The 24,822-nt window shown below is 34.7% G+C and overlaps 1 protein-coding gene across 4 annotated transcripts in view; it reads right to left on the bottom strand.

The window, feature by feature from the left end:
- Positions 1–24,822, bottom strand: part of LOC118277085 (anillin) — a 72,305-nt gene that overhangs the window by 6,077 nt on the left and 41,406 nt on the right. For 3 of the 4 annotated variants that reach the window (XM_035595749.2, XM_050696327.1, XM_035595752.2), the window contains exons 8-13: positions 17,217–17,464; positions 11,131–11,377; positions 10,591–10,783; positions 3,095–3,182; positions 2,369–2,515; positions 614–763 (exon numbers count right to left, since the gene is read on the bottom strand). In XM_035595749.2, coding sequence (XP_035451642.2) covers positions 614–763; positions 2,369–2,515; positions 3,095–3,182; positions 10,591–10,783; positions 11,131–11,377; positions 17,217–17,464 — 1,073 coding nt within the window. The remainder of the gene's footprint in view (positions 1–613; positions 764–2,368; positions 2,516–3,094; positions 3,183–10,590; positions 10,784–11,130; positions 11,378–17,216; positions 17,465–24,822) is intronic. The other variant, XM_035595750.2, reaches the window with a different exon arrangement.

Genomic DNA, 24,822 nt, shown 5'->3' with positions numbered 1-24,822 from the left:
GTAGGGGAGTCGGGGGTAAGATTTTTGAGTTATTAAGTTTTGATAGATGTTTGAAGTTTGATGTCGTAATTATTGTAATAATTATGTTAACAAAATAATAGATGGTTATTTTGATTGTTAATTCTGAGTTCATTGCTATTTTTTTTTTTAAACGACGTATCACCTGATGGTAAGCAATCGACGCGTCGCCGCCGCCCATGGATGCTTGAAACACAAGTGCATTGCCGGCTTTTTGGGGGTTAGGAATTTAAGGGTTGTTGGGGAATCGGGGATTGGGAAGATTGGGAAGGGGGGAATTGGGCCTCCGGTAATCTCACTCACACAACAAAACACAACGCAAGCGTTGTTTCACGTCGGTTTTCTGTGAGGTCGTGGTATCATATAAAAATAATTCCGGTCGATATCGGGCGAGGCGGCTACTTAAGTAAGAGAACGAAGCACATGAATTAAATCTATTTGAACAATAACACTGTTTCTCTATTTATCAATAAATATTATTTACATCGTAACTTCCTTGATTGAGCGTATCGTAACAATGTGTGTAAACGCGGGCACTCCAACGGGGCCTTTTACAAAACAAAGTGACACTACATCTCATTTCTATAAAACTGACCTGGTTCTGCATACGCCTGTAGAAGCTGACGCTGTGAACCAGCTCGCTGCCCCTGTCGTCCCTGGCAGGAGTGGCGGGCTGCAGCTTCAGCGGCGACTTGAAGGCCGAGCGCTCCTGGTACACGAAACTTGATGAGGACTCCACAGATTGCTGCAACCAACCCACACATGTGGTTGGTTCCGGATAGTTTGGCTAACTACATATTTAATAGGGACCTGACAGCAGGTTAGCTAATAAACCTGATCGCTTTAAACTGCGATCTTTAACCTGCTTACCAAGTTTGGAGATTATGGCAAAAACCTTTGCTTTTGAGGGGGCAATTATCCAATGACTTCTCCCGCCCAGGGTGAAGCGAGAATGTATCAGACTTTTACTGAGTAAAAACCACACCGTTTCTACTCCTGCTTTGAGCCAGAGCACCAGCAACCTCTTAAGTTGTTCCCAGCTCCGGATTATGGCAACTCCTAAGGATTCTAGTCTACCAGTTGCTGTATATACTCTCGTTTGATTTGATCGATCCAAAAGACTAAAAAAACTACTAAAGACTAGAAATGCTCAGTAAGGTTAAACATTTCAAATTGTCAACTCGTTTTATAAAGGAAACTGAAGGGAAACTAGTCTGGCTAATATCATGGTATCACTTACTAACACACTTACAAACTTTCACATTTATAATATTAGTAAAATAATTTGATTGTGTAGCTGTTGCTGTTGTGTAGCTCTTATATACACTAGAAAACGAACATATGGTAGCCCAACCATAAAAATAATTAGGACGAATACGCAAATAATATAATTATTATCAAAAATACCTTTATAAATGAAATATAAATCCTACACATAATACGAACACAAATCATAATACCAATAATTATATAAAGAGCGAATGACAAGTAATGTTTGTTATTTACCATTTGCACTCATAATGCAGAACCTAAACACCGGTTATAATAAACCACATATTTCAAACACACATAAACAATACACAATGCACTTTATTTATGTTAATTTTAATACCAGAGTCGTGTGGTTCGGTTGAAAGTTGAGTGTGGACTGATGTAAGCAAGTGTTTGGGATCATGGCGGTAGTAGTCGTCAATGGCCGTAACAATGGGGTTGATATAAAAACGTGTCTAGCTTAGCGTGTCATTCAAGGCTTGGCAGGCTATTGTGTTTATTCCCTTATTTTTATATGCTGTTGCGTAACGCGTTAGCTGGTGGGTGACGGCAGAGTTTAGTGCATTTGTCACCACTTATTTCCCGCGGTCTTAAGAGTCGCCGTTTTTTTGAGGGGGGAAATTATCTAATGACTTCTCCCACTCTCCTGTACCTTGGGCGACGCGAGAGGGAATATCAAACTCTTACTGACTAAAAACGACTCCGTTCCTACTCTGCTTTTCGAGCCGGAGCCACGGCAAACCCAATAGGTAGTCCGCAGCTCCGGATAAGGCATCAAACCTACTAGGCTCCATCTGTGGTGGTATAATGGCTCTTTGAACTTTCTTTGTTAAACCTGAACATTTTAAACTACGCAAATAAAATTATGGCAAATACTCTAATGTAGAGGATGTTTATAGCCCTGCAGTGGACAGTGCCGTGCAAAAGAGTGGTTTGCTATAATTTTCTCGCTTGACAAGCAAGTAGGAGGTTGTTTAAAATGTACAGGTTTATCGGATAGCGCTGAAGTCCCGTCTCTCAGTCAGTCAGTCTCAAGTTGGTGACAACTACCTAGGCACTATGAACATAATATAATTACCTTATTTAGTTTAGGAGGAGTAGGTCCCTCGCTCTGCTCATTGATAGCCTCGTCCAAGATGTCTTCCAACTCGCTGTCCGCACCGCTGCTGTCAGAGTCACTCTCGCGGACCGCCTTCTTGTAACTCGTATTGTTTTTCTTTACGACCTGATTGTAACAAACATTATTTTCATTAATTTATAATATACTGTAGTTACAGTAGCTAGCAGGTCAAGCTAATGTTATATGTCCATTGGATTTTCAACCTTATATCAAAATAGTAACGTTGAAAATTGAATAAATTTGGCACAAAGCTAGCCACGGTACTTATAATGACTGGTAGGTTAATAGTAGTACATAATTAAAAGTTAAAACAATGATTACTCAGAAGAGAATAGCTATACATAGGCGATAACCGCGATGTGGTTTTCCTTGAGATTTTCCTACAGCATTTAATACAAGTGGATCTCAAATATATTTAATACTAACGACCCGCTCCAGCTTTGCATGGGTACAATGGTATTATAATATATATTATGCATATAAACCTTCCACTTGAATCACTCAATCTATGAAAAGAAACAGTATCAAAATCCGTTGCGTAGTTTTAAAGATTTAAGCATACAAAGGGACATAGGGACAGAGAAAGCGACTTTGTTTGATACTATGTAGTGATTAAATAAATGCAATTCAAATTGAAATTTACCTTGTCAATAATAAGGTAATTTTTGGATATAGTAAACTTACATTCATAACTTCCCGACCGAAGGATGTTTCAGCCCAGTTATCCGACTTGTTCAGTCTGTCTCGCGTATCTTGAAGGTAATCCTCTGAGCTGAAATGTTAAGAAATTGGTTGAATTGGCATACTTTTTGAGATGAAAATATTACATTTTAGTTATTTAATTCCCTTATTTTGCTGTGCAGTTCTATCTCAGTGTGTGTTTGGTTTGCATTATTTATTTATTTAGATTCCCAATAAAAGATAACACGATTTTACACCAATAGGCATTAAGTAAGGCTTGTATTCCTTCAGCTGCAGCCTTTGTCTCGTTGGGGGCATGGGGGCAATAGGCGTTGGCAGAAATCAATGAGTGTCTACATACTTAGTACGATCCTTACATACTTTTTAAGCTTACATCACATTCATGTACTATTTGTTGCTATTTCACGTCGTAAAGGAGTAATTTCATTATATGTATTAATTTTTGTGTTTGCAGATGAGAGGCTGGAGAGTGTTAAAGATCTTTTTTAGTTGTCCAAGCGAGGTCGCATGTAACAACAGCTAGTCTAGTTTTAAGTAAGTTTTTTAAATATTATAATAATCTGTTTTCATATTTTTAACGAACATTTTACTCTAAAATATGATCGTTCATTCTACTGATGGTAAAGGCGACTGTCGAATGATATCAGCTTCATATACACGGATTCGGGGATTAAATGGGAGATTTATTCTGAATTCTATGTACCTAGGTAATAACAGAATAGACTAAACGTGTGATAACCGGCTGAATCAGAATAAGGGTCCTTGTAATACTCCTATTGATGCTAATTTCTGATTTTACACCTGATTTTTAAATCATTTCGCATTAAAAACTAAAGATTCGTGCGATTGGTTGACACCCCATGTTCCGCAGACAAAATTAATAACCTCTACACTATTTGCTAAGAACATTAAAACATAACCAGTATTAGTTTTTAAACTGACATGGTCACTAACACTAACATTAGAACTTTCCGGCTCAAGTTCTAATGTTTACCATGTCTATGAGTTTCTTGTTATTTCGGCACTGTTGCAAGCGCCATTATCACGGATGAACTGGTAAATATCCCGTCTCAAGTTCTAATCAGTATTATTTTTTACATATCACCAACTATTAGCTACATTTGTTCTACACTGGCATTTTCTACTGTATCGTGGATCAGACCGCATCTTTTGATTGCAGAGCAGGTCTAATCAAAACTAATCAAAACTAATAATAATGAAATTCTCGGTAGTTGTATGAAGTGGTCAAAGAACTTGTTATATTGTTTGCAAGTTCGCATACATTACTTGCCTGTTAGTATGCTTTTCCACCAGAGCTGTGAAACTATGTGACCGTTTCCACAGATACTAAGCTATGTAGCTGTGCGAGGAAGATGCGTAACTCGAGTATGCGATGTATCGATAGGGAAGCCATCCATAGCACGCATAAAAGCACTCTCACACTTAATTCCCCTTTAGTACTTGTTACCTCTTGGTTCTAGGTAAAACGTAACTGGTTAAAGTAATTTCTATTCATTTTTTTAAATATTTAGGATACTTTTATATATAAAGCTGATGAGTTTTGTTCGTTTGAACGCGCTTAGCTCTGAAACTACTAGTCCAAACTGAATAATTATTTTTGTGTTAGATAGTCCAATTAAGGAGGAATAGGCTATAAAACATCACGCTACGATCAATAGGAGCCGAGCAGAGCGGGTGAAACCGCGCTCGAGTTTATGAAAAAATATATTCTTGAAGCTTAGCCATAGCCATTAGGAAAATCTACATTGAATCGAGCGCTTAGCTTCACTGACAAACTGACGGACCATTCAATCTGACGTTTCAAAAGTATATAACTAAGGATTAATTTTATTTAAATAAATGCTTTGACTTTGACTGTTTGTTTCGTTTATATAGTTTGTAGCATAGTTTTCTATACTACAGCAATCTAGCAAAATCTATTTTAGAGAAACCAACACAAAACCTAATTAATTACACCTATCATAATGAAAAACAGGATTGCAGTTAATTGAATGCAAGACTACAAGTTCATACACCTTAACGGTGACCTTAGTAGCACAAAAACAGTCGCGCCATCTGTCGACTACAGCTTGTAGTTTCGTATTGAATGAAACATCTGGTTGCCCCCCTCGAACGCCGGCAGATGTTTTTGTAAAAACGGTTCATTTTGTTGGTTTTATTTCATATGGTTGGTGTGTTGAATGATTGCTTGATAAAGGACTGTAAGATTATGCGTATAGGAACGTAATTATATCTTTGTAATTGGGAAATAAGTGTAATACTAGACCTAATACATAGAAAGAACTAAATGTGAAGGAAATCTCTCAAAAACAGGCCGATTTTTGTTATGTACTTGTATTTTTAATAACATAACTATTAAATGCAATAAATAATGTAGAAATCTGTATAGAATACTTTGTAATTTAGTGAGATTATTAAATTCACTCAAAGGAATAAAGCAATATGTACTCGTATTGCCTGTTATAAAACTCATAGCAACACACTGTTACAACGCTATGCTATAACTTATTTGATTCAGGAACGATAAACTTTTATATTTTTATAATAATTATAATGAAATCTATCATCATCATCATTTAAATTACCTAAAAATAAGCTTCAATCATATCTACAGGCTTCCAATAAAATAAATATATTTTGACAATGTTCAACCAATTACAGTATCAGTGAGTTAACTGTGCTCATCTTGTTATAATATCATACTTTGTAACGGGAATGAGTTCTATAGGCACACTTTAATTCTTCAATTATAATTTCCTAAAGCAAAACATTTGTATTATTTAGTGCTATATAGACCGTAAGATAGTTATAAGTACATATGTGGTCTCTTAAGAGACAAAGCCCTTTAAATAAATTAAAAAATATATATAGTGCCATTTCCGTGTTATTTTCCGACGATTCCGTGGCCTGACACCACGCAGTACATGACGCCAACGCTGGTCATCAGTCGAGTGGTGACAATTTGCAGTACATTAAATTACAACTAGCACAATAAACGTATTCACGTTTTATATTGTATAATACTTTTATATTAATATGAGCCTTCGATACCTGACGTAAAAGAATAAATAAAAAAAAGACTATAGGGAATTTAGAAAGTGGACAATCACAGGAGAGCCTTCCGAAATTGATGTAAAATCATCTCAATAGAAGACAGGTCAGCTAAAAATCAAACCAAACAACACACTGAGAAGTCTTTTGTAAAAATATAAAATAAGGAACACAGCAAAACAAAAGGGAATTAAAAAACCAAAATGGATGTTTCAATAGCTTTATTTTACAAAAAATCGTTACTAAAGTTAAGTATTATATTATCACAGACAACATAATTTACAAAATACCTGAAAAGGAGTCTTATAATTACGTAAAATATTAGTCGACATACAAATTATATTAAATTAAATATACCGTATGGAGAAAACTCATATGACTTAATTTAAACCACATATTTGTTATCATCTTGGCTGACAATATAAGAAAAGTGAGTGCAATAGGCCCAGTAGTTATACCATAAAAAGCAGTCATTGAGATAATTTGAATACTCTTTATAGATACAGCATCGCAATAACGGCGCTGTATGTATATTTATCATTATTAAACAACCTACAACATTACAGATCTTCTGTGGACAAGGTACTATGGAGCTGTACTCACAAAATATAATAATTGATTTTTTTTCATTTCTGATTTCATTGCTTAGCTTCAATTAAATCATATGAATAATCTCCATATGCGAAAAATGGCGTTTCGAAAATGCTGGATGTTATAACTATGGCATTGTGTTTCAATAACGCAGATCATACGATTAATCGCATTTATTCAACTTGAGATGTTACGTCAAGTCGCATTAGGAGTATAAGACAAAAAATCGCATGATCGCGTTTATAGAATCCCCGCTTAATCAACTGTTAAACTATTGCAAACATTAACTATTTAAGTATAGATATTTTCAACTATGTGAACATTGGTGTAAGGTCTAATTTCGATTGATTTATTTTACTTGATTATGCATGTATCTAGTTTACGAATGCCTAGGCATTAGCCTAAATAGTTTAACCTAGTAATTCTAAACTATTCGTTTAGATAAGCTGTTGCCAAGTTCATTTTGATTTGCTATCCTATATACCTATATTATTTAGAATTTGTTCTTGATATATTACTAGTATAATTTAGTAAGTAGTATTGCTTAGGTGATAAGACATTTTAGGCATTAACACTAGAAACTTAAGAGTGATATTTGCTTGTTATAACAATCTGATATTGAATTTAACTGCTAATTTATTGCTTTTTCATGTGCTGGGCGTTAAGACTACAACCTTAAGGGCGATATTTGCTTGTCAAATCTATATGATCTTATTGTCTTTTATATACTAGAGAGAGACAGAGTACAAACAACTTTATGTATATGTTATTAAGTATTGTTTTAATGTAAGCGCAATTTATATGGAATTGTACTGTTCATTATTATGTTTGAATAATAAATAAGTAGTGCTTGTAATTACTGTGGGCAGTTTAAGTAGATATGTGTTACTATTCTACGATATATAAGTTAATATATAAAAGAATGTAGCAAAACCACTATATACTAACAGGCATTTTGCAGTCTTCAAACCTTTTTATCTTTTGATTTGCCACTATATGAGACACAATAGAAAATATGTGTCTAATTTAAGTCTACATTTCGGCAAACAAAGGGCTTTAAAATTCTGATCAGTTTAGCTATCATATACCTAATTAATTAAGGTACATTTTCGCTTGACATACACATTTTAAAACAGTCTCGATCAATAAGCACCATTGAGAAACGAAATACGTAGAAATATAAAGGGCAAATAATATATAAAAGTCCCTCATTTTCCATATAAAGTCATCGAGCGAACAAATTAGATATGTACGAGTGATAATCACCGTTTTTTTCGCAGTCAACCGGCCACCATGCAAATCAACTTGACCCAATAACGTGGAACATTTGTTGAATACATAATTAGGTAGATTCGGTAGTTTGCGATGCTAATTTTATGTGTAGGAAACTTTAAAGTTTTTGAACTAAATTTTGTATTGTTTTTGTTCTATTTTTTTTTTGTTTTTTTTTTTTAGTCTATCTCGCTACATGATTTTGTTAAATAAAATGGTTAACAATAATTTGATTTAGAATAGAAATAGGTATATTGTATTAATGATTTCTTTCGAGTATTGGTAGATAGTATTTCAATTGATTTTTTATTTTGATTACTGGTTTTGGTTTTACGTTAAGTAGAATTTCAAAACACATATTATTTCTGTGATGGAATATTCCTTCCAATAAACAGAACCAAATTTTTTGTAGATACTTTTTAAGCTCTATTATACTTTCATGATTTGACTTCACTATCAAATGATAAATGATACTTATTTTTGCAAATAGCTTTCAAGATAACACAACATTTCTATCTGACTACTCTAAGAAGAACGGCCGAAACAAACTAAGAGGTCATATTCTCTTTTAAAGTTCAAACACACTCTCAGGAAACGCAGTACCTAGTACATACAACATATCTACTTCTCATGTATTATTTGTCTACTCATTAAAAAAAAATCCTAATCAGAAATGAACTCATAATACTTACTAAGTTAAAGTTGGCAGTAACATGAGAAGATATCGCGAACGTGACAATTTACTAGAATCGTAGACTGTGTAGTGTAAAGTAACGGTACATTGTGCAATTCTATGCAACTTTGTGTGACATAGTATTGAATTACTACTACTATGTAACTTTGAAATTGTCGTGTCACATGTTTAACAAGGGTTTTTAGTAAAACTGTGTTGTAATTGTCTATTTAAAATTAGTATTTAATTGATGAACATTCTGTTATTGTAAAGTCTTTTCAAGGTCAGAGTGAATAGGTACTTTCTAAGTCTGTGTGCTCCATATTCGGTCACATCTTCGCTTCGGCGACCTGGCAGTAAGCGGGTTGGTGGCCAAACGCAGACTTATCAACGTTAAAAAAATCTAAAAGCTCCTCAGGAGTATATCTTTACAAATCTCTTTGTAAAAAGATACTGCATTATTACAAAATTATATGAGTTATATTAGCCAAGCCTAGCTCCTATTCTACGAGAGAATAGACAAGCATAAAACCATGTACTTTTCGCAATTATTTACGTGTCAGTAAAATAGACTTTAAAGACTACAGTTATTCGATATAAAATCGCATGATACCAACTATGTATAAAAAAGATTGAACTTCAAAACTGTTCTGAGTTCCGTTAATCTTCAGAAAGATGTTAGAAGCATCACCTAGCAACTGTAGCTACTGACAGGCAAAGCGAATTACTTTTTAACAGTAACACATTCAATTTTAAACCTTACTGCTAATCAAATAAGTGTCCAAAAAGTTATGTAAAACAGTCCTTTATAATTTAGGCACGTTGTAATTAAATTCAAATTGTAAATTATTGCGTTTCATTATAAGACAAAGGTGTAATACCAATACTTATGATACCTACATACTACTTTACCAAAAAGGTTTATATTTATTTCATTGCGCTTGTTTTTTTTTGATTTCTGCAAAGAGGTTGTAGAACCTATAATAACTGGCCATGTAATAAGAAAAAAGCCAAATTTCAGGCATAAAAAGTAATGTTGCTAGTTGCTACTGAGAATTTCTATACTCAATAATGTAATAGGCCAGACTTAAGACTTATTAGGCTCTAGGCAGTCATATGTTACCAATTCATTTGGTTACAAGTCCTACTTTATGGAATCTTTAATTGTCGACCTTATTCAAAGGAGTATAAAGTTGCTAGTAGATCAAACGCTATTGTATCTATCATGTATACTTGTATAGGTTTAATAGAAAATTGCGATACAATTATAGCCATTTATATTGTCATTTGGAAACCGTTTTTGATATCAATCTATGAAAAACTGACGTTTTGATAACTGTTATTATTACGTCGATATTATATAAGCCGTTAGGGCATATCTAGTTGTATTTTAATGCTTGTATATTGTATGCCCACATAGTTATCTACCTAGTATAAGTAGTGTAGTCAATGTCAAGTTAATCTAGGTTAAAACCTAGTCTAAAACTAGCTAGGCAACCAGTCTAGCACTAGAAACACGTAATAAATAGGAATATTAATAAATATCTATACTATCGATACGTTATCAAAGTCTAATTATTTGTTGCAGCAACATCGAACGTCATAAGACTATTTCAAGCTTTCGAAATACGTCTAAGTACTCTTGTTTAGGTTTAATAATTAATTAAAATAATAAACCAAACAATAACATCCTAACTAAATAGGAACATACAAAAATGTACTTTAAATCACAACTGTTGCTGCAACACCGCCATCTTGGAAACTCGCAATTGAGTACAACGCCATCTAGATTTTAACTCCGAGCAACTTTCGTTAAGTTTTTTAAATACATAGGAAGAAGAAGATGCACTCGAGAGTGTAGTGTCCACACCTTGATCCTCCGCAGTCGGAGTATTCGTCGTGATTATGAGATGTGTCAGTTTCAATGTCTGATAGATGTGGGTACAGGCTGGCTGGTTGCTGTAACACCGCTCCGTTAGTTTGTGGGTCCTTCTTGTTGTTGTTTACTTTAATTCTCTTTACATCGTCTATAACTGATAGGACTACTGGCGAGTCTTGGGAACCTGCAACAAGTTGGTAATAAAATATAGCAAGGTCAGTTTTCATGGAAGACGAAGATATTCATTCAATAATATTAGACATCATAACAGAGTCTAGTTTTTAAGGCATATCCTGCAAACAGATAAAATTATTTTTATTTAGGTAGTAATTCTGATTGAGTCTGTAATTGAATTTTCGCTGGTAGAAGTAGAGTAATCAAATAAGTATGAAATATGTATTGAATTAGTTTTAAGTACTTAAAGTTATTATACTTTTATATCACTTTAACTGTATAATGTGTGCTTAAGTTGTAAAATTATGCATGTTGTTTGAAATACCTAAATGAATAAATATATATGACCATACTCACTTCGTCTTTTAACGGGTTGTGATCCAATAACTCTGTCTTCCTTCTCAACCTCTTTCTCCTTATCATTCAAACCTTCGGACTTTTTCTCGTCAAAGATAACTTTAGGAAGGTTGGAAATGATTTCTGGTTTCTTGTTGTTCTGAGAGAGGCTGACAGTGCTGCCCATGAGAGGAGCTTTCTCTGATGGATCGTGTTCACTCGTGTCATCGTCAGAGTCATTTGGAGTGTCTTCTTTTTCTTGCTTTGGCTGGAATTTAGAGAATTGTTGGTTAGTAGAATTTCATAGATATTGAGAATTCTAATTTCACTGTAGATTCTAAGTTAAGCCTTTGATTGCCTATTTAGAAAGGTCTGAATACTGATACTTTATCCACTTAACGTGCACTCATTTTGTAGTCCATTTAAGGAGCTTTTGTTGATGATTCAATTAAAATCTGACAGTATTCATTGTTTTCGTGGTTAAGAAATGTTACTGAAGTATAATACGGACTGTTTAGTCGGTATTATCCTTTAATCCTTTAATTACTATCAGTTACTAATGAGAATGAGTGAGAGATATGTATTATTTTATAGCTGCCGCACTCAGAGTCATTTAATGATTACTTAAAAGAGAACGATTTTGTTCCCAAACAATTGCTGAAATTTACTGGGTTAAGATAACCATTAAATGACTCGAGAATACAAAATAAATATCAGATTGGGGTCCCTAAATCTAGGTTAACTAACACATAATTTAATGTCCAATTTGTATAATAAATACTTAATCGATTTAAAGTTTTCCACTACAGGAAAACCTAATGAATTTAGTTGATGACATAAACATACACGTCATTATTGAATGTATGTCGTAAGTCGCATATCCAATTACGTAGGAACTGGATTTATTACATGCAGAAATATATTTACATTTATTGGGAAATATATCAGCAATTTACTTTATAGTTTAAAATGACAATTTACTTCATAAATGAGTTGGTTTAGTATTGTGTGTTTACCATCAAATCTAATTTTATTTTTGATGGGTTATTTGGTTCAAGTTCCATAACAAATTTGTTTTATATATAGGTACTTAAGTAGGTACATGAAAAGACTGATGACTGTTGATGAAGCGAAAGAGGTGTGTAAGAATCGTAGCAATTGGCGTTCTATTGTCTCTGCCTACCCCCATGGGAGATAGGCGTGAAGTTATGTATGTATGTACTATAATTAGGTACATAAAATAGTAATATCACCAGAAATGTGAATTAATAATTTTCCTATTGATGTTAGCAATAATCACGGAATTCATTCATTCAACTAAGAATGTTTGATCCACTAAAACCTTACAAGAGTAGAAATAATAAATTCCATTAAGTACATAAAATCGACAACTCGAATAACATAATTTTACTAAAAAATGTATGACGCCACATTACTCAACCAAGGTTTCGAACTGAGGTGCGGAAATGTCGAAATGGCTCCCACAAACCACCCAACTGTTTCGACAATTACCTAGCAAGATGATTCACATCGCCTATTCTTTACTATTCCAATTTGAGCTTAAGAATGTTTGTAATAAAGTCCAAAATGCATTAAAGATATCTAATGTTAGGGGTAGCTTGATGAAGTTGTTTGTACACACGCCAGCAGATCAACAAACTCCAATCTGTTGATTGTTTCATTGGATTTTCAACTCTACATTAAAACGATAAAGTTGGAAATCGAATAACAGCATTTGACAGAAAGGAAGAGGTTGATCTGCTTGTGACTGTACTAACAAACTGTAAAAATAATATTTGCAAAACTAAATGGAGTCACGACAAATGTATTATTACAAGACGACAAACTAAATGAGGAGTAATTTTGTATACCTTTTGTATGTATTGTTTTGAAAACAAATAGTCTTTTGTGACAGTGTAGAAAGAGAGAAAAAAGTGTAACGTTACTAACATTAAGGCTCTCAAAAGGATAGGTAGAAGTAGCTATTAGAGGTATTTAGTTATATTTATAAAGCTTTTCTTTGTTATTTACAATATCCTTTGTTTTATGAAATGACTTCTCTCGCCTTGAGCAACGAGTGGGAGTGTCAGACTCTTACTAACTAAAACCCACCCCGTTCCTACTCCTCATACCAGATCCATAAGAACGATTCTTCTAATTAACCAACTCCCTAGAACAATGTATCCACATGACTAATAAAACTACAACGAACTAGCTAACCCGGCGAACTCCGTTTCGCCACCATTGATCTTCCCTGTTTTTTTTTCCTGAATTTTCTTTGCTATAAACCTCACGAAGCCCGAGACCTTTCGAATGAATGTAAAACAGTGGAAATCGGTTCGTGCGTTCTGGAGTTATAGCGTCAGGAAGGAAAACCCGACTTATTTTTATATAATAGATTAAAATCAGCTGACGATCTTCACAAAGAAGAATTAGAACATCTTTATTAGCCACCTAACACGAAAATATTTAATAGACACTTAGAATCTACAAAGGATTTAAAATTAACAGTTCATTAAAGTGACTATCTAAGGACATAACCAATCAATGGTAGACAGAACAAAACCAAATGTCCCACCTCTTACCGTATCGCACTCACAGTCATTTAATGATTAGTTAAACCAGTCCTTTGCAGTTGTTTTCGATACAAAATCGTTACTAAGCAATAGTTTAAGTAATCATTAAATGTCTGTGAGTGCGGCAGTTAGAGAGACTTCAAAAGGAACTTCCTAATGAACAGACACGTTCTCACGGGAACAAATCAATGGGATTTGGCGGTAGAAACACAGTCAATGAGTTGCTACCCCGGATGAAGTCTTTTATGACATTACACCCTTCTTGGGAGGTTTTCGGAGACCACAGGACACGAACGTATCGAATTCTTGCACATAAACCTACCCTAGAAGCTTAGATTTATTTTAAACCTTATCTTATAGTAAGTAAAGGTTCAAATGCCACACAGTTTACAATTTGCATAAACAAAAAAGCATCAACATATCTAATTGAAATTCAACTCAAGATTATAAAATATCATTGTGAGATTTTTTTTTTAGTATGTCGCCTATCTGTCTACGAGAATGCATCTATGCATTTTAAAAGGGTAGTTCCCGATTTTTATAGGACGCTTGCCAACGATGCTGGTAAGGCAAAAAGCGTAAAAAGTTTTGGTCCGAAATATGGCCTGAATATGGACGTTGCCAATTTGGCTTTAATCCAGAAGAGCTTAAAACGGTAGCAGTTGTATCTTACGTTATTTGTCGAAAATTTTACATCGAAAATATTATCTTCGAGCGGATATAGGTCTCTATGTCAAATCTAATAGACCTATTTCATAGTCTGTAGAAGATTTGATTAATGTGTATAGAATAAACTTCATTCTTTTTAATGTGGGAGAGTTATGCTTCGGCACGAATGGGCCGGCTCGGCTGAAGTGATACCATGATCTCACATAAAATCGACGAAACAACGCCTCTGGTGTTTCTGATGTCCATGGGCGGCGGCGATTGCTTACCATCAGGTGATCCGTCTACTCGTTTACCGCCTTATACCATAAAAAAGAAAAAAGCGTACGAAATGTTTCTCGACCAACAAAAGAGATGATAATTCTTCATTAATCCAATACTTCCTACAATGTTAGGTAATTATGTATGTTAATAAATCCTCAGCTACAGAAGGGTTAATCTAAGAAATACGCCTCAAGTTGATACGATAGATCACGTCGTGTGTCTAATGCTCGTATATTCAATTATCTAGTGTCCTTTTACGGTAGAGATAGAAACATCACGTTTTATTGACTCGGTAAGGTGAACAAGTTTCCTAAGTAGGACGTTAGTGGCACCTGTGAAAACGCTGATACCAAGAGTTCGTTTTTTTATGGTATAAGCCGGTAAACGAGCAGACGGATCACCTGATGGTATGCAATCGCCGCCGCTTATGGACACCCGAAACACCAGAGGCATTACAAGTGAGTTGCCGGCCTTTTGGGGGTTAAGAATTTCAGGGCTGTTGGGGAATTAGGGTTTGAGAAAATTGGGAAGGGAGGTAATTGGGGCTCCAGTAACCTCACTCACACAACGAAACACAGCGTTGTTCCACGACTGTTTTCTGTGAGGCCGTGGTATCATTGTTGTCGAGCCGGCCCATACGAGCCGGCCCATACGTGCCGAAGCATGGCTCTCCCACATTTAAAATTATTTTTAAATTGAAGTACTTCGTAAAATTTTGAGCTGTAATCATGATGAGAGTATAGTAGTCAAATAACTTCCTAATATAGCTGTATCTGGCATTTATTAAAATGCAGAAATTCATACATATTCTGTTAAACCAATCAGTATTTGACTATGAAAGGGCATTCTCGCTAACATTCCATAGAACTAAGTGTTTAAAACAACAAAAACCTACTATTCAACGCAAGACAAACTGCATAATACTCTCATATTGTACGTTGAATATGCAATAAGGCTTTACCAAACAAACTAACATGTTAATTGCTAGCCAATCAGCACATACCTTGGGAGAGCAACTCTTAACACAAAGGGTATAAAGGCGAAAATTCCTAGCACGTTTAACACATAAATCGATTTCTTTTTTCTCAGCCTTCGAAGCCTAAAGCTTTACTTAGTACATGCACGAGTCATTAGTACATGTTGCGTGGTATTTCGCAATGGTTATATGGTTCTTTTAAGGTTTAGGGCGTGTACACAATGTATGGAGCCGTCAATTATCGTCGTATTGTGCTTAGTGTAGACTTTCGTTACTTTGTTGATGTTACGGTTACGACAGACTGTTTGTTGAGGCGGTTTTTTGGTTATTTTCGGGTTTTTAAAGGGAACCTTACGGGTCTTTCCATTAATATCGCTCTTAAACATGCCGAAGACATGATTCATGGAGGGCTGTGGTAAAAGACCTTAGAGAGGGAGTCCCTATAGAAACACGGCTTTCAGTAATGAAGAAGCGAAAATGAAACATTTTTGAAAATCTAATTAACAGCTTGGTTTACTTGAGTTTGATTATATCTACGTATAATTTTGACATAAACTTCACTATATTATTTTTTACATACTTAAGTTTTATTATGCTATGAGTGCTATGACCTATTCCATTTAGGTTATAGCATTATTAATTTATGTTTATAGGCATTTATTAGTTAATTAAGAGCCTTTTATAGCCCTACACGCTTCCCATACTAATGCCATTAATATAAAATAGCAATAACATATTTCTGTCCTCCATTAAAAGTATTCACACAAGTTGTAAGAGTACAGTTCTTAATTTCCTTTCCGAGTAAAGCAGGAGGAAATAAATAGCACTAGTTTGTTGCCCTCCGGACGGGAATAACTCAGGAGTAATAAGTTAGGAGTTGGAGCGAGGAGACGATGTCTACCGTAAAGGAATTTCAGTTAAAATTTTAGTGGATAGTTTTGAATAGGAACGTCGGTAAGTTGACGAATGTAAAGATCACTCAGTAGTAGAGTTAAAACATTTTTGACGATATAGTAGCATAACAGAAGGGAAAGACATTAACATTACATATCTTATAATAATTAACCGGGGAAACTTGTAAAGCAAAGTTCGACTCCATTTTTGGGAAAAGATAACGATGACGTCAGTTAAGATTGACAGCAAAAAATGAAAACTAGACCTTAACTCAAGAATCAAGAACAAGCTGTATACTGTGATATCTACCAGTAACATGGACTGTTGAATGTTACAATTTTACTTTTCCTGCCACAAATTCACAGGAAAAAATCCAATAGGAATATGTGTCACCTATAGTACCTTAATGGTATATACCTATGTGTTGTCCTTTATGTTGTATGAGTGTAGGTGCATAAACAGTAAATAAATAAATAATAAAAATAAATCGGGTTTTCCTAACGTTATAACTGAACGCACGAACCGATTTCCACGGTTTTGTTCGATAGAAAGGTCTTGGGCTCCATGAGGTAAAGTAAGAGAAAAGCAGGAAAACAGGGAAAGTCATTGGTGGCGTAACAGTTAATAAATAAATAAGAATAATGATTTACACTCTAACACACATTCCCAACATAGACAACCTAAAAAGGCTTATAAAAAAACAGAGATAAAAACAAAAATACCTCTCTCACCTTATAATTAAATCTGTTCTGTAGCATCTCCATTTCTTTCTCCCTCTCTTGTTTAAATTTGTTAGCAATAGTGGATTCACTGATCGTCTGCTCCTTATTGAACAGGGCTGCAAGCTTATCCTTGATACCACCTCCCACAGAGCTCTGGCTTATATTATCGTCTGAGTTATCGTCTTTGGAGTTACTTCTGGAACTAGCCAGAGATGGAGTCTTAGAGGTATTCTTCTGAGCCAATGGCTTCTTGTCAGCTGAAAAAAAAAAAATGTTTATAGTGAAAATTCGAGGTCGCTTGGTATGTATCGATATAGTGTCGACTGCCAACAATGAAGGTTTTTTACCAAGTTCTGTTAGTACAATGTGTATTGTGTTGTTGTAGTAGTAAAAAATTTGATAAATCACGTTCGGTTTTACGCTTCGTGATCGATAAGTCAAAGATTTTGTTAACGAGAATATTTTAATGGAATTTATTGATGTTATACGATTTTGCTTAGTATATAGTTATCATTATCATCAGCCTATTTATAAGTGGCCACTGCTGACCAGAGGCCTCTTCTCACACGGAGAAGGTTTGAGCATTAATCACCATGCTTGCTCAATGCGGGTTGGCGATTTCAAACTTATAATTAGAAATTATAAGCCCAGGTTTATTCACGATGTTTTCCTTCACCGTTTGTCAGTGGTGTCTAAATAATCTTAGTAGTAAGTATGTAGTAAATAGTACGTTTATAAACTGCCTATAGGTTAGATACTAGACGATTTTAATGCATAATAAATATTTTTTCCAACAAGAAACGGTACCTAAGTCAGTAAACATAATCCGTAAAAGTGGTTACTTTTCCACGCTCCATCCGATCTCAATTTACAAAATGGATTCACAGTTTTATAGTGAAAATAAAACCGTAACTTTATAGTTAACTGTCTCAGTTAATTGTTCAGGTTAACGAGGTAAACCTTGGTTAAACATCTGTTGGATACGGGTCAAGTAAACCGATTGACAAGTAAACTGATTGTTAAAATGTTAACTCAATTGGTTTTCTATTTATTGTTTAACAAAGTTTCTGTTGCGTATGATTGTGAATTACGAACGTAGATATTTAGCAATATTTATATTGTTGGGCTTTCAAAGTAAATTAGGGTGTTCTAGTTTCCAATTTAACAGTTGAAGAACATTCTTAATAATGCTAGTTTTTAAATTTGTTGAGCCTCAAATCTGATTGGTTTCGTTTGTGTGAAAAAGTATTTTATCATGATTTCAAAACATACTACTATTAATGAATTTAACGCAAACAGTAGGCGTGAATAACTTTCATTGCTTCTGGTTGAAGGAATTAAACGAAAACAAGAGGGAGTTTTTTTTCATAACGAGACGCACTTTATTTTTCAAAAATAATTTCTGAGGGTTGCACTGTAAAGTATATCCCCTTTAATTCTTTTCTAACATATTATTACACAATAACTAAAGACCAATAAAGCAAGCCTATAATTCAATATAGCTAACTAGTAGATTTTTTACCAAGCTCAGGTCCATTGACCTTTCTATTATAAACTGAAGCAGCAAAAACTATTGCAATGTATAACATGATAACTTATTTAATTTTATGCATTGTTAGTTGATATAATCGATAGAATTTAGAGGTTACACTATTACTTATTAGAAGGAGTATGTAGGGAAGAAATAACGAGGGGTTTTTAAATACAAATACAATTAAAATATTCATATTATTGTCCGAAGTGAATATAAAGTGTGATGTGTTACGTGAAGATCGAGCTCAGTAAGGCATAGGCCTTATTGAGCTGAACAGTACCTATAGGTTGCCTAGCGTTATTTAACAGAATGTGTGAATTTTAACGTTGCCGATTCGTGGACACCTTTAACTTGATATTAAATAAATCTATCCATGTTTAGCATAATATTAAAGATACCTATCCCTGTTTAGCATGGCATGTATGGCAAAAGCCTGATAGTAAATGGTGATGTTGTGTCAATTATAATGACCGCTAAAACCTACACCGTATAGGTATTTATTTACTAATCTTACTACTACTGAGAGGGAAAATGAGTAATTTCCGATTTTTATATAATTTTCTCCGGATGTTATAGCAAAACTGGTTGTAATATGAAGTTTTACTTGTAAACTTAATGTTCGCATTTTAATATTTCCTCGAGTTAATGGCTTTCTAAGGGATATTACCTGGTTGGGGTTTATAGGAAGCACGATACATAATAATTGACATAAATTAATATTTTCTTGTTATATAACCATTATTGATTGATTTGTTTACATTGGATAATGTACTTTGAGTAAGAAAAGTCTATTTTCAACTTACGTCTGAGAAATAGAAACATATTAGTATGTAGTGCTTACAAAAATAAATATAATCGTGTAATATAGGTACTAAGACTAGGTTCAATTCATACAACTAGGTTCAATTTCAAAAGCCATTTCAATTATATGAGTACTTTCATTTTTAGCTAAAAATATCTATTTCAAAAATAGAAAATATCTGTATTTATTGAAACTTTGTACCTAATTCATAAGTTACAACATACACATCTTATTAGGCTTCATACATACATAGATCATAAGAAAAACATATAATTTTGAAGATAAAACCCATTGGGGTCAAGAAAACGTGGTGAGTATTACAGAACAATCGCCGCAAGGCATTTATCTTAAAATTATTATAATGGCGGAAACCGCAGTAATGATCACCGCATTGTTGACTCAAACATTTAACAAAAACACATTATATTCGACAAGATTTGATTGAAGTTTATGATTTTAAGAGAAATATTATAGTTTCAAGTAATAAGAATCAAACGAAATTAATTAAGTAAAGGCTATGTATAATTTTATTAGCAATAGGTAAATTTTTTACTAGTAAATTTCATTGCTTTTTTCGAAACGTTAATAACGTAAGTATATTTTCTATCAATTTTGTATGAAATAGTGCGTTATGACGTCATTCGATTTTTACGTCAAACAGCACTTATTTCTAAAATAATAAGTAGATAAATTCGAATATTATAGATCATCAAATCTATGAATTAAAGTGTCATTTTATTATATTGAAAAGTCGAAATAATATTTTTTTTTTGACTGAGGCAACTACCCAATTTTATTCATTTAAGAAATGTAAATAATAAAAATTACCTTATAAAATATTTCCCAAACAAATCAATCAAAACACTATCAATTGGCAATTTTCAACACAAAAATCCAATGAAGTCGTCTTTAACACGAAAATTCACAAAACTCACAATCACGCAGCACTGTTATCGTTCAAAACCAACTTAATATTAATTTCTAAGCTCGATACTGCGCGCGCGCACGGAGTGGTCGCGGATCACCAACCGTTGGTCCACCACTACTCTGAACTAGTGATGTGCGCTTCCGAATCCCACAGTCCCACGCTCACCGCAGTGGCACCCAACCTTTTATCGTTTAGAACCTTTTGTCGCATTTACACGCGTCACTGCGTCGCATCGACATTATTTTGTTCAATAGTGAACTACTGTTACGTGATAGTGGATTGTTAAAGTCTTTGGGAAGTCTGTTAGCGTGTTACTATCTTTAGTTAAGTTTACAATGTAATTTGATTGTGCTAAGTAAACAATAAAACTGTTTTTATGTTAAATTATGGTTTATTACATTCACTTCTTACAACACATAAGAAACACCTTGCATTTTAAAGTGCTCATAAAAATAAAAGTACAAAGTTGCCTGCGGTCATAAAGGGCCTCTTTTCCTGTAAATGATCTACGGAGTCAAGGTTGGCAGCGTCTGCCTGCTAACCTTGTCAACCGGCCATTTGGTGATGTCGCATCACTTATTTCGGCAATACCATGTCACTTTCGACATTCATTCGGGATATTATTCTGATATAACGAAGAAAGTTATTTGGAACTGAATTTTATGTGCATATTTCTTTTAGAAAATGTAAAAACCTTTACGACTGTGTAGTTAAATGATAATAAAATTGGTAATTTGAATGTATAAATATTTAAATATGATTTAGCATTTACGGAACTAGGACAAGCGTTTAGGTGTCGACCCTGGCAGAAGAACTGAATAACCTCAAACAGTACCATTAATATGAGTTTGCTTTACGTTAAAAGTAATAGAAACGAGAGCGCGTTCGTCGCTTTGATTGGCCAGCAGAAATAAATCAACCAATCAGAGAGCTGAATGTGCTCTCGTTTCGATTACTTTAAACGTAAAGCAAACTTGTACTAAGGATACAGGACACAAAATAAAACGTGCAAGCATGACTAACACATGGAAAGTATCGCTTTGAAACTTCCCAGAAACATTACAAAAGTTATTTAAATACGTAAGTATTATTATTTTAGCATACTTTTGTGCTTGAACCCGGGACGTTAGCACGTTAGGACTTACATTGTGTATTAAGACTTCTAAAGTATACCATAACCGGTCTTGAACCTGCTTTCAATGCCGAGCAAAAACTGTTTTAAAGAGTTCTTTTACCCTGTACGGTTTAAGCTGAGCTTATACTTAACCATAGATATATTCAACAACGTCTTTTGATTTAATCAGCCACACACTACTCGTGTATAAAACTGCAAGTCATTTAAAGTTGAGCTATTTGAAGATTGAAGTCATATTTTAAGTATAAATAAAAATGATTCACCGAAATGTATGTTCGCGCATAACTCCCGAACTACTCGACAAAAAAGGATGTTGTACTGTTTAAATATTGGCATAAAATCCGTCACAAACTTTTTACTTCTTTAAAGATCGATTGAAGACTTCCAAAAGTTTTGTTTTCCTCGTCTTTAAGGATTTTTATTGTGATTTTAATCTGTATTTTTTTTCGTAATTCGGGTCAAATTTTCAGAATACCACTGTGCCGTGATTTCGTAATGGCCCCAGTAATAACGGTAGCAGTTTTGGTAATAGCATATAATTTTGTGACCTCTAATGAGTTCAAATTGTATGGCACACGTATGTAAACATATCATTGACATATATCTCACGTAAGACACACCAAAATTACTGTATTTGAAGTAGGGAAAGTTTTGGAAAATTGTTGCTGTGGGAAGACAGAGCAAGATGGGTACTGGATTTTGTATAAGATATCTTTTAATTTTTGGATCCCTCTCCATTTTGATTAAGACTTGAGGGGCATTGCTTTAATTGACAAGCTTGGCATATTGTTTAGCGATCTCTGTTTCAGACGTTGTAAAACAGGGCTTAATTGATAATTACATTTTTGGGCTACACGGAAGTCAGTTAGTCGATATCAAGCGTCAGGTAGGCTGTTACATAATAAATCGCCAATAAGGTGTCATATGGCGAATTCATATGAACTTTATCTTTGTTGCTATGGTTAAAGCCATATGCAGCAATGCAGCTCCTTATTTGGGTATAGTTTGGGTGGCCATATTTGTATATTTTTTTCTATGGCATGTGTCGGTCAACAAGCAAACGGATCACCTGATGATAAGCAATCGCCGCCACCCATGGACACTAGAAACAGTAGAAATGTTACAAATGCGTTGTCGGCCTTTTGGGGGTTAGGAATTTAAGGGTTGTTGGGGAATCGCAGATTGGGAAGATTGGGAACTTTTATGAACGGAACGATTGACTCCCCGTCATTGGGCCTCCGATAACATCATTTACACAACGCAAGCGTTGTTTTGAGCTTAAGTCTAAAAGAATATCAAGGGAAAATACCCTTTTTATGAGGCATATGAGTAAGCGGTCATCTGATGGTCAACGATCTGCCACCATTTGGACAACCGCAACACCAGAACACAAATACGTTGACGCCTTTGCAATAAAATGAGTCAGTCCTATGAAAGCTTAGGGTGTCTCATAACACCAAATTCTTCATAACATGTCTTTATCACCGATTTTTGCATGCACAAATAGGCTGCATCTTTAAAAACATTGTTCCTCATACCATTTAAGACGTAGAATCCGTTAGCAGCCCAAAGTGGATCTTAACGACTTGTTGTAATACGTGTGTGTTGGAAGGCGCCGATTATATCCGTAATGATGACATAATAACAGACAAGGTTACTTTATACATATTAGCTTTGTATTAGCCTACGATACGTCATCAACACTAGTTTTATGAAGAGGAAGATTTGATTGTTTACATTGGAGTAGGTGTTGCAATGAGCGAATTTCGTTTCCCGCACCCTCATACCTACGTGTGAGATGGGAAACCAGGGTGGGTTTTAGTCAGTAAGAGTCTGACAGTCCCTTTCGTCTTCCCTAGACGACGGGGCTCCATGAGAATTTCCCACCTTGGGTTAAAAAAAAGATTTTGTACTGAGCCGATTTAAAACTTATTTTTCTTTCACTACTTATTGGCAGGTTACTTTTCAGGGACGCACAAAAGTTGTATTTATCACAATACTCAATACATAATCAGAACGTATTTGAGAGAAAATCTCTAATTTCTGTGAAGTGAGTCATAGGCGGAAAATAGTCTTAGAAAATGTTAATATGTTGGTGACCTTACCTATACTTTTTGGGTTGGGTAAATACACCGATAAGACGAAGCACTTGTTTGTTATTTAATTATTACGGTTATGTGCGAATTATGGGTAGATACGGAAGCTAATTGTTATGAAGCAACAATGTTTAAAGTGTTTTAGATGAATCACAATATTGTATACTTACTTCTGTTCTGTATTAATTTATGTAATGGTGATTACTAGGAGTATCTAGGTAAAAATATTAAACTTTTACTAACACTAGTGGTCGCCTAGTGGTTGAAATTCAACCATATACAATACCACTTTACATACGTTCAAGGATAATTTGACTCAGTGATCAACTGGGCGGCAATAAACTGGGCCACGTGGACCAGTTGTACAAAATTAATTATGCCTACTATTTTTGTGGCCAACTGGGCCGAACGCACTTTGGTCTCGCGGACAAGATTTTATTATTTAATTTGCTGTGGTTAAGTGGGCCGAAAGTATCCAATACAGGCAGATACAGAGTGTTTCAGTAATTTCAAATATTTACCTTGTGGGTACCATTTTGTTTTACTTATATACAGTATCTACAGCCGTTACGAAAGTAAAGGGCGCAGAGCAGCAGTAGTTGATGCGAATATTGAGGTAGATGCGGAGCGAGCAGCCCAGCACTGCAGCTTACCTCGTAGCACCGCATGCCAGCACCCTCGCAGACACTCACTAGTCGCGCGGCTACGTGTCAGACACCACGGTCGGGGACGGGCGCAGCGCCGACACTACTGGACAAGCACTGGCCAGTAGTCCATCGCAGCATCATCAATTTATTTCTGCCTCAGGCTGGATGGTGTGCGTTGATTTGCGGTGGTTTGTGATAGGAGGTAGCGGTTGGCGATTGTCTTTTTTGAAGTTAAAAGAGATTGATGTTTCATAATACGTAACGTTATACCTGTTATAGCTTAAGGTAGTGGTTCCCAACCGGTGGTCCGCAGAGAACAAAATATAACGACAACAAAATATAAAGAAACGCACAAGACAAAGGAAGAAAGCGCACTTTACTTTCGTAACGGCTGTAGATACTGTATATAAGTAAAACAAAATGGTACCCACAAGGTAAATATTTGAAATTACTGAAACACTCTGTATCTGCCT

The sequence above is a fragment of the Spodoptera frugiperda genome, chromosome 10, assembly GCF_023101765.2.
Source record: "Spodoptera frugiperda isolate SF20-4 chromosome 10, AGI-APGP_CSIRO_Sfru_2.0, whole genome shotgun sequence".
Lineage (NCBI taxonomy): Eukaryota > Metazoa > Arthropoda > Insecta > Lepidoptera > Noctuidae > Spodoptera > Spodoptera frugiperda.
This window is presented reverse-complemented; position numbering and strand designations above follow the sequence as displayed.